We start from the raw sequence: 11,608 nt of genomic DNA, 5'->3' as shown, positions 1-11,608 counted from the left end.
GATCTATTCTTCATCACACTGGTGGAACAAAACAAAAATACCGGATGCAACGATATTGAAATATTTGGTACATGAAGCCATGATCTGATAGATATACATCGAAATCAATCTACAATCTACTTAATATAATTAATATATAATATAGATGAAATTAATCTTTGATCTAGAATCAAAGAAAAATAATAAATGGCTCTTATGGTGTGCCTTGGAAGAAAGGTTTCTCTGTAGAGGAAAGGAATAACAAATTATTCCGATAATTTTTCCTATAGAAAATCTAGTAACAAGAAGATTTAATCGGAAATATCGATAAATTCTTGTGGAGTCCAAAACAAAAAAATGAAATAAAAAAATCAACTGCTCCAATTTCATCTCTATATGTTCACTAAAGAATGATAGAATAAAACAAATAACCAAAAATTCAAGAGAAAGAAATGTAAGTCCGACGTGAGCAATATACCTTTAATGTCAAGCACATATCAATATTAGGGGTGTCATAACAAGTATTCAATATAAATAAATTCTGTATTATGTTTATACTAATAAAATTCAGCCCTACCTTATGTTTTACATATATCATTATCAAGTTCCTCGTATCATAAGTAATTGTTAAAATGGAAAAATTGAAGGGAGAATGTATTACTATGTTCCAAGTGCATGAAAGATGGAAAAGGCTAGACATTGGAAATATTGAGTTACCTCAACTACATCAATCTCTGTTGTTGATCATTTATGGTGAGGCATCATGTTGCGGTCCTAAACTTTTCGCATTTCCAGCCCAGCTTGGAAGGTTTGGTGGGTGACATTCATAGCCCTATCTACATGTTTGCACTCACAACAAGCAAGGACACTATAATGGTATCCTGTCTGTTGTTCAAGTTGAGCAAACCTTACTATGCTTAAGTGCATCAATGAACAAGTTATAATAATTACTAAAGCTTCTCGGTCACATAACAGGATAATTCAATAGATTTATAAAGAAGCAAGCTTGGTAGGAGATAGGCAGATAACAAAGTGACAGAAGAGACTCAAGTGTCCTATTAGTAAACATGATACAAATTCGCATTCGCTACAATCATGAATTGCAAAAGACATTTTTTTTATGACAAAGAAAACCCACAGCCGTTATCCTTTGGGTGCACATAGGGTAAAACCCCCGCTCCTATTCAACAACTCGAAAACCACATAGAATAGGTAATCCGCACTAGGCAAGCCTGGTGCGACAAGCTCAGCAACCTTCGAACTTGAGGCCTCCAACATGAAAGTCCCAAGCTCCAAGATGAATTGCAAAATACATCTTAAGAGTTTCATGAGACAAGTGCAAAACTGTACCGAAACTAGATCAACCAGAGCCAAAGAGTAAATTAACAAACTTGATATCCAAGTAGAAACAGAAGGTAATATTGAAACTACTCATAGACAATTGCAGATTGCGATCACAAAGTTTAAAATCACCAAGACAGAATGCAACTAAAACTTTAACACTTCTGATATTCCATGTTTACTGTTGAAATTACAGATAACAAGCAGCATATATCAAAGAAAGCTTCTTAATTTTAGAGATGAAGGAGATGAAGAAACAGGACCATGGTCTGAATTTTGACTCACAAGTACGTGAATCATCAAGACCTCTCAAGGAAGATATTTAATCCCAGCCGCACATTTAAGAGATCAAATCCCAACCATCCATCTTAGAGGACCTAGAAGTTTCTACAAGGTCACGTGAGAAGCACAAAAAGGAATAAAAGTTTGTTATAGAGGTTACATACCCACCCAATAGGATTTAGACAAATATATTTGTATTTAGAATAATTTAATTCTTTTAATTAGTTTAGCAGTATTTAAATACATGTATGTTGTACAGAGAAAATCTCCCCAACTATTGTTCTTCAATCTTCAATTGTTCTTCAATTTTTTTCTTCATGGTATCAGAGCAACAAATCAATTGATCAATCTTAAATCACGTTTCAGCAATGGTAGGAGAAACGACTGCTACAACTTCCACACTCACTTCTGCACAAACAGTCACTGGAAACACATCAGTGATTGATCATAATCACCCTTATCATCTTCATGCTTCTGATGCTCCTGGTATGACTATCGTGAATAATCATTTTGATGAAAAAGGTTATCAAGGATGGAAGAGATCTGTTCTTATAGCCTTGTCAGCTAAAAACAAGCTGGGATTTATCACTGGAACACAACCAACCCCAGCTGATGGTTCTCCAGATTTGCAGACTTGGACTAGATGCAATGACATGGTGACCTCGTGGATCTTGAATTCATTATCAAAGGAGATCGCAGATAGTGTGATCTACTCAAAAACTGTGAGAGAGCTATCGATAAGCTTGGAACACAGATTTGGGCAGTCCAATGGTGCAAAATTTTATCACCTGCAAAAAGAGCTCAGATAGTTAATTCAAGGCACATCCAACATTGCCGGATACTTCACCAAGTTGAAAAGACTATGGAATGAACTAGATTCTCTAAATACTAATGTCAAGTGCAATTGTGTGTGCATGTGTGAAGGAAAACAAAAATTACAGAAATCTTTGGAAGATGAGAGACTCATCCAATTCCTTATGGGATTGAATGACACTTATTCACAAGCTAGGGGTAATATATTGATGATTAATCCTTTACCTGATATTAATCGTGCATATTCTCTGATTCTGCAGGATGAAAATCAAAGAGAATCTTATGTCAATTCTACTGTCAATCCTGATTCATCAGCTTTTATGGTTGGAAATTTATATCAAAATAGAGTCTCTAAGCAGGGCCAGAGATTTATGGATTCTTCAAACAAATCTGGAAATGCATAACCTAGATCTGCTCCTGCTACATCTCAACAACCACAGGCATTTCAAAGACAGAACTAGTATCCAAGACCCAAAGTCAAGAAAGCAAAATATGACCCAAATGTAACCTGCACTTATTGTGGGAAAACTGGACATGTGGAACTTAATTGTTTCAGACGAATTGGATTTCCAGAAAATTTTCAACTTACACATGAGAAAGGTTTCAACAATTAGGTAAAGGGAAATGGAGATCAAATTAGGGGAAATGGAGTCATGATTATGGAAGACACGGAGAAAAAACAGAACTTTGGAATGGACACTTCAAATCAAAACTACTCCCAGGAACAATACAATCAGTTTGTGAAAATGTTCAAACACATGAAGATGGAAGAGTGTATCAACTCAGGGATAGAGATCAATGCTAATGCAGTGGCTGGTACGATTGTTAAATATCTTGGTTCATGCTTTTCTGTGACTAATTCAAGCACCTGGATCATAGATTCAGGTGCTTCTGAGCATATGTGTTTTGATTTAACTTCTTTCAAATCATTATCCTCTCTTACTCCTCCCTTGACTAATAATCTTCCTAATTGTCAAACTATTCTTGTCACTCACATTGGAACTGTATCTCTGTTTTCTGATCTTATTTTTAGAAAATGTGTTGTATGTTCCCAACTTCAAATATAATCTTATGTCTATGCATAAGTTTTGCAGTCAATTTTCTTACACACTATTATTTACTCTTAATCATTGTGTGTTGCAGGGCCTCTCAATGAGGAGGTCTCAAGTTTTTGGTAAAGTTTCAAAAGGTTTATATTTGCTCAAGCCTAAAGTCAAAGAGTTTGTTTTCAATTCTAGCAAGAACAAAGTTGTTTTACATTCGACAGTTTCTACTAGTCTTCAGTTTCTTTTCCTTGTTTCAGTAATCCTAATTGTTTAACTTTACCTAATTGTAGTAGTACTACTTCTAATGTAAAGTTATGGCACATTAGATTGGGCCATTTACCTTTCTCATCAATGAAGAATATCAGTTTCATTTCAATTCCGTCTAATTTTGATTGTTTCCGTGACATTTGTCCCAAAGCAAGGCAGTCCAGACCACCTTTCCCAATCAGTCATATATCAACTAAGTCAATATTTGATCTTATTCATATAGATACTTGGGGACCCTACAAAGTAGCTACACATGATAATTATAAATATTTTCTTACTATAGTGGATGATTTTAGTAGAGGGACATGGACTTACCTCTTGAGCACCAAAAGCAATGCCTTTTCAGTTTTACAAAATTTTCTTTACATGATAGAAAGACAATTCAATCATAAAGTGAAGAGGATCAGATCAGATAATGCAATGGAATTGGGGAAAAGTAATGCAGCCATCAATTTTTCCAATTCACAAGGTATCTTGCATGAAACTTCATGTGTTGCCACCCCTCAACTGGAGTTGTTGAAAGGAAGCATCGACATTTACTTGAAATGGCTAGAGCACTCTTGTTTCAATCTCAGATTCCTTTAGCTTACTGGGGGGAGTGCAATCTTACTGCAACTTTCCTAATAAACAGATTACCTTCTAGAGTACTTCATGGAATCACACTTACCAAATACTTCATGAAAAAGCACCAAATTATGATGGTTTAAAGTGTTTTGGATGCTTATGTTATGCTGGTACTATTTCTCATGGAAGGGGCAAGTTTGAACCAAGAGCTAAGGCTTGTGTTTTCCTTGGATATCCCTCAAATCAAAAGGGATACAAAGTCCTCGAATTGGATAGCCATAGAATAATCATATCAAGAGATGTCTCTTTCTTTGAAGCTATATCTCCCTTCACTGTTACTTCTCCTATTTCTACTTCTATTTTTTCTAATCCTGCTACTCCGTATTCTAGTGTCAATGATTCTTCTTGTGATGTTCCAGTTCCTAACATTTCTTCTCCAGATTCTTTCCTTTCAGACTCTCCAATTTCTGCATCTCCACCTCAAACTCCTAAATCATCCCTTATACCTGATTCTAATTTACCCACTACTTCTCTTCCTTTAAGAAGATCAGAAAGATCAAATAAAGCTATTCAACCAGTTCACCTTCAAGATTATTTTTGCAACAATATCTTTCTTAGTCCCGTCTCTGAATTTTGTTTTGTTGCACCAATCCCTCTACTGGTTTATCTCATACTGAGATTTCAACATCTAATCAACTCTTCTTGGAGTTTCTCAAATCACAGAACCTAACAGTTACTATCAAGCATCTCTTCATCCAAGTTGGTCAAAGGCTATGCAAGAGGAGATAGCAGTTTTGAGAACAAATCATGTATGTTGTTCCTCTTCCCTCGAATAGAAAGGCATTGTCTTGCAAGTGGGTATACAAGGTAAATCATCGTGCAGACGGTTCTATTGAGCGTCTGAAAGCCAGATTAGTTATTAGAGGAGACATCCAGCGAGAGGGTATTGATTTCAATGAAACTTTTCCCCCGTGGTTAAAATGACCACGATCAGGTGTCTTTTATCTATTGCAGCTAAGAAACAATGGCCTATATCACAATTTGAAATCAATAACGCATTTTTGCCAGGAGATTTACAAGAGGAGGTATACATGAAATTCCCTCTGGTTTGGTTCCACCTGATTCTACTATGGTTTGTCGTCTTCGCAAGTCCTTATATGGTCTCAAGCAAGCTTCCCGGCAATGGTATGCCAAACTTGCTGGTGCTTTGCAATTCAATGGGTATAATGCATCACTGAATGATTACTCTTTATGTTTTAAACACACAGGTGATTTGGTCTCTATTGTTGTTGTGTATGTCCATGACATTCTCATTACAGGAAATGACGCGTTAGAAATTCAACGTCTCAAAGATTTCTTACATGTTGAGTTCAAAATCAAAGATCTTGTTTGCTTCATTATTTCCTAGGAATGGAAATTCTGCGCGGTGACAGTGGGATAATAATCAATCAAAGGAAATATACCTTAGATCTTCTTGCGAAGTTTGACATTTCTCATCTGCACTCCGTGTCTTCCCCGATGGATCCATCTTGCAAATTAACTGCAGATTGAGGAAAGCTTATGTCAGATCCAACAATTTATCGGCATCTCATTGGAAAGCTTAATTTTTTGACACACACACGTCCAGATCTGTGCTATGCCATTTTGAGCCTCAGTCAATTTATGCAACAACCTTCTGAAAAACATTTTGCAGCTGCTTTAAGAGTTATTTGTTACCTGAAAGGTTCACCTAATCAAGGCATCTTTTTAACAGCTTCTCATTCTTTCACCGTCTCTGCCTTCTGTGATGCGGATTGGGCTTCCTGTCCCGACTCTCGTCGTTCGATAAGTGGGTTCTTTATTTGTTTGGGAGGTTCTCCAATATCCTGGAAGTCGAAAAAACAAGCTTCCATTTCTTTATCATCCGCGGAAGCCGAGTATCGCTCGATGCGTCGATAAGTTGCCGAGCTGACTTGGTTAACTCGCCTCCTTGCTGATCTCTCTGTTCCTTCTTTGTTGACGATCCCTATTCGTTCAGATAGTCAAGCAGCCGTTTATATAGCCAAAAATCCAGTGTTTCATGAGCGAACGAAACACGTGGAGCTTGACTGTCATTTTGTACGGCAACAATACCTTTCCGGGCTCATTTCTCTTCAATTTGTTCCCTCCAAGGATCAGCTTGCTGATGTTTTCACTAAATCCCTTTCTGGTCTTGCTCACCGTCGGATTTTTGACAAGATGGTTGTCGTTTCCCTCCCCTCCATCTTGAGGGGGGATGTTGAAATTACAGATAACAAGCAGCATATATCAAAGAAAGTTTCTTAATTTAATTTTAGAGATGAAGGAGATGAAGAAATAAGACCATGGTCTGAATTTTGACTCACAAGTACGTGGCAATCATCAAGACCTATCAAGGAAGATATTTAATCTCAGCCGCACATTTAAGAGATCAAATCCCAACCATCCATCTTAGAGGACCTAGAAGTTTCTACAAGGTCACGTGACAAGCACAAAAAGGAATAAAAGTTTGTTATAGAGGTTACATAGCCAACCATTAGAATTTAGACAAATATATTTGTATTTGGAATAATTTAATTCTTTTAATTAGTTTAGCAGTATTTAAATACATGTTGTAAAAACCCCGCTCCTATTCAACAACTCGAAAACCACATAGAATAGGTAATCCGCACCAGGCAAGCCTGGTGCAACAAGCTCAACAACTTTCGAACTTGAGGCCTCCAACATGAAATTCCCAAGCTCCAAGATGAATTGCAAAATACATCTTAAAGAGTTTCATGAGACAAGTGCAAAACTATACCGAAACTAGATCAACCAGAGCCAAAGAGTAAATTAACAAACTTGATATCCAAGTAGAAACAGAAGGTAATGTTGAAACTATTCATAGACAATTGCAGATTGCAATCACAAAGTTTAAAATCACCAAGACAGAACGCAACTAAAACTTTAAAACTTCCGATATCCCATGTTTACAGGGTTGAGTTTATCAACTTACCAACAACGAAAAGCTTTATGCGTACGTCAAGCTGCAGGATTAGAGATCCCACTAATAGTCGAGCTCCAGCTGATGTACCAGTCATACCAGTTCCACCAGAACTCTTTAGGAGAACCACCAAGTTAAACTCAAGTCTAAAATCCTCAACAGAGCACCCTAACAGGAAGATTGTTGACAAGGAATACTTGGATTAAATTTCAAAAACAACAAATCCAAGTTAAATTTCAGGGCCATATAATTTCCAATTCAAAACACAAATAATACAGCAAAACAAGATACATCAGAACTGTAATTACCGAAACGAGATTCTCATACAACACAATCAGAGCTGAACCAATATCAAAAACCATAGCAAATGCAATTATTACTGGACATATGATCTCCTTCCATTAATTGTTTGTGTAACAAGGAATTACAATATCAAGATCATACAATCAAACAAAAAAAACTAACCCAACTTCACTAAAAAACAAATCTACAACCACTAACCAACACCCTAACCTCCAAATCCGTAAAGGGTCCTTCCTTGCCTCTTAAGAGCATAAACAACATCCATAGCCGTCACAGTCTTTCTCCTAGCATGTTCAGTATATGTAACAGCATCACGAATCACATTTTCAAGAAAGATCTTAAGAACCCCACGAGTTTCCTCATAAATCAATCCAGAAATACGCTTCACCCCACCTCTACGAGCAAGCCTACGAATAGCTGGCTTGGTAATACCTTGAATGTTATCTCTTAACACCTTCCTGTGCCTCTTAGCTCCTCCTTTGCCTAATCCTTTACCTCCCTTACCACGGCCTGACATTTTTCAGGGTTTTGAAATTTAATTTTTGGAAAATTGAAAGAGATGATAATCTGAGAATTTGACGAACATGAATTCAGTTTTCGGTATTTATAGCTGCTGATATTGTGGATCGGCATTTGTGTTAAATCATGATCGTTGGTTTTTGAAGATCGACGGATATGAGGATAGATCCGCGTGGAAGTACGATATTTTATGTGAATCGTTGATTAGGAAGAGATCAACGGTTGATAATGTTTTATTGTGTATTGACGCGGATTCTGATTTTTGAAGTTACGTTTAGCGGAAAATGAAAATGTGATTTGTGAAAGTTAAAAATTATTAGGCGCCTAAAAATTTGGGGATTAGTTGGTTTATATACCGCCAGAAAATTTGTGGATTGATTTATAATATTTTAATTAATGTTTTATTAAGAGGAATATTCTAGAAAAATACAACAGATAATTTGAGATATAATTAGTTATTAGCACTCCATAAACGTAACTGTCATAAATATGGATTTAGCATGTCGGGTTGGTCCATCCTAACCTGTGATTTTGATACATTTGAGCTAAAGAATTTACTTGTTTTGGGGCTCGTTTGAATTTGAAATTGCGTTTGATTGTCTTCGGATTGAACTAGGCACGTTGCTAAGATCTTAACGAAGTTCATGAAAAATTTCAGCCATTTTATTTCGTAAATTCTGGATCACAAAAAACTATGGGTTATAACACATGAAAATCGGTAAAAGATCGGGATTAGCCTGCTTTCGGGGACTCCTTTAAACATGAAAACGCGTCGATTTGCCCCTCAGGACGAATTGGATCAATTGCTAAGGTTGACAAATGTCCATGAAAAATTTCGGTTATTTTATTTCGAAAATTTCATATCAGAAAAAATTCATGGACAATAGCACAGGAAAAGCTGCAAACTCTAGGTTACTTGCTTTGGGATCGTTTGAACTTAAAAATGTGTCTGCTTACCCCTCAAGACGAACTGGTCCATTGCTAAGGTCTTAACGGGCGTCCATGTAAATTTTTAGTCATTTTGTTTTGGGAATTCCGTATCACAAAAAAACATAGACTATAGCACATGAAATTGACACAAATTGGGTGTACCTGCTTTGGGGCTTGTTTTAACTTGAATAGCCGCATGTTTGCCCATTGGGACGAATTTGTTCCATTGCTAAGGTTTTAACCCACGACTATGAAAAATTTCGTCCATTTTATTTTGTAAATTCCAAATAAAAAAATTCATGGACTATAGCATACGAATATAAGCAAAAAATCCAAGTTTACCTACTTTTGGACTCGTTTGAACTTGAAAATGCGTCCATTTGCTCCTCGGGACGATCTAGATCGATTGATAACGTCTTAATAGACGTCTATGAAAATTTTCAGCCATTAAGTTTCAGGAATTCCGGATCACAAAAAATACATGGATAATAGCACATGAAAATCAGCAAAAAATGGTGTTACCTGCTTTAGGGCTCCTTTAAATTTGAAAATGCGTCTATTTGCTCCTTGGGACGATCTGGATCATTGCTAAGGTCTTAATAGACGTCCATGAAAATTATGACCATTTTATTTCGAAAATTTCGGAACACAAAAAATTCATGGACTATAGCATACGAAAATTGACAAACTGTGGTTCTTTAGGGCTCATTTGAACTTGCTCGTTTGTCCCTCGAGACGAATTGGGTCCATTGCTAAGGTCTTAATGGACGTCCATGAAAATTTCCGGTTACTTTATTTTTGGAATGTAGGATCACAAAAAGTCCATGGAGTATAGCACATGAAAATCGACAATCATTCTCTTTCTCGTGATTATGTTTCGGTAATCTTCTCCGGTTAATCCTCCAACGAGTTCAAAAGAAAAAATCGTGAATTTTATGTTGAAAATTATCAACTTTTCTTTGGAAGTCACCATGTCCTCCACTCCTATTTCTTTTTAGAGTTCCTCTTTAAGGGTAGAGTGTTGGATGTGCTTCCATCAAACAATCAATGTTGACAAATTTTGTGATTCGTCAATAAAAGAATAACTCAAAATTAAGAAAAATGTAAATGCTTTATAGAAATAGGGGTCACCAATAAAAAAATTAAAAAAGAAAGAAAACTGAAAAAATTAATATATTTATAAAAAAATTATAATACATAATTATTTAGTGACCAATAAAATAGTGTCATGTGTTCAAAGTTGTCGTTCCAACATATATATTTTTCTTCTCACGAATCTTAAGGAAGGTTAAGACACTTTCTTTGTCATGTCGCGTTTTGAGGGTGTATTAATATCGCTTTAAACAAGATTAGATTTGTATAATAAGTTGTTATAATAGTTTAAGTACGTAACTGACTTTTCGATACATGTTTGGGGGGATTTATGTCTTTTCCCTTTTTAGTTTCACATAAACTTTATGTCATCCAAGATATGGGTACAATAATATCATGTAATGTTGTATGTATAACCAATGTACCGATGGATTGGGCTTGATATTTTTTGTCCCACCGAAATAATGGATCAACTTAATCTGTCTCGTCAATTTCAAAACACATATGGGGAACTAGCCGAACCATATTGAGGTAGGCCGGATGGATTGGCCAGCCGCCCATATTGACAGCTCTCGCTACTGAAAATTATGTTGATTTTAGTTGGACGAAAAAAGGTACTATGACTTTTGATTGTAACAAAAACTTATTGTGTGTTTAATTTTATTAACTTAAAAAATACTTTTTTTCCTATTTTTGTATGTGTTTAGTAAATATTAAAGGTTCTTATAAGTTAAAAGAGTTGGCATAAATATAGAAAAACTAGAAAATTAGATCGAAATAAACTAATTTGATTATTAATTTTTTTTGTTAGATCGCAATGTGTTTTTTTAATTTAAAAATCGATTTTTTAATTTGATGTTCAATATAAGGATTTCGATATTTCGATGCGCCAAAGAACCAAACTTTTATAAATTAATTTTTTAAAAGAACCAATCTTTTGGTTCCCATCCCAACAATTCCTCAACCAAAAAACCAAAAGTCAACTAGCAGAACAGCCATCCAGCAACAAATCAAAGCAATAGATTTGCAATTCAGATAATTAACTTCAAATACTAACAAATATTTTTGTCGATATATATCACGTAAAGGAATCATCTTCGTCCTTATTTTTTCTCAAACAGTAGTTAGAGATAAAATGTTCTTAATAAAGATAACTATGGACTTTTCAGCACAATCGGTGTTCCATGATGAGACATACCATGAGTTATGGTTTTTAATTTTGTCTTATTCTTTAATTTGGTCTTCCTTATTTTTACTTCACACCTTAAAAAATTGTATGAATGACATCGATTCGATTAGAGTCAAATCGAATCGAAGTTGAAAAAATTGAATCGATTTGATGTACACTTTTTCAAAAATCGATTAATCAAGTCAATTAATAAAACCAAATGATCAATCAGGTTTCTAAACAATTTTCAATTAATCAAACTCAAAGCAGATATCGAACACAAGTGACAAATCCAAAAAGAGAAATTGAACCACCAAATAGCCA

At 35.4% G+C, this 11,608-nt stretch overlaps 1 protein-coding gene across 1 annotated transcript; it reads right to left on the bottom strand.

The window, feature by feature from the left end:
- Positions 1–7,497: 7,497 nt before the first annotated feature.
- On the bottom strand, positions 7,498–8,163 carry LOC107003264 (histone H4). Its single transcript, XM_015201569.2, has one exon. It carries the CDS (start codon positions 8,090–8,092, stop codon positions 7,781–7,783), a length of 312 nt encoding a protein of 103 aa, XP_015057055.1. The 5' UTR covers positions 8,093–8,163; the 3' UTR covers positions 7,498–7,780.
- Between the last annotated feature and the right edge of the window lie 3,445 nt (positions 8,164–11,608).

Source organism: Solanum pennellii, chromosome 11, assembly GCF_001406875.1.
Source record: "Solanum pennellii chromosome 11, SPENNV200".
Lineage (NCBI taxonomy): Eukaryota > Viridiplantae > Streptophyta > Magnoliopsida > Solanales > Solanaceae > Solanum > Solanum pennellii.
This window is presented reverse-complemented; position numbering and strand designations above follow the sequence as displayed.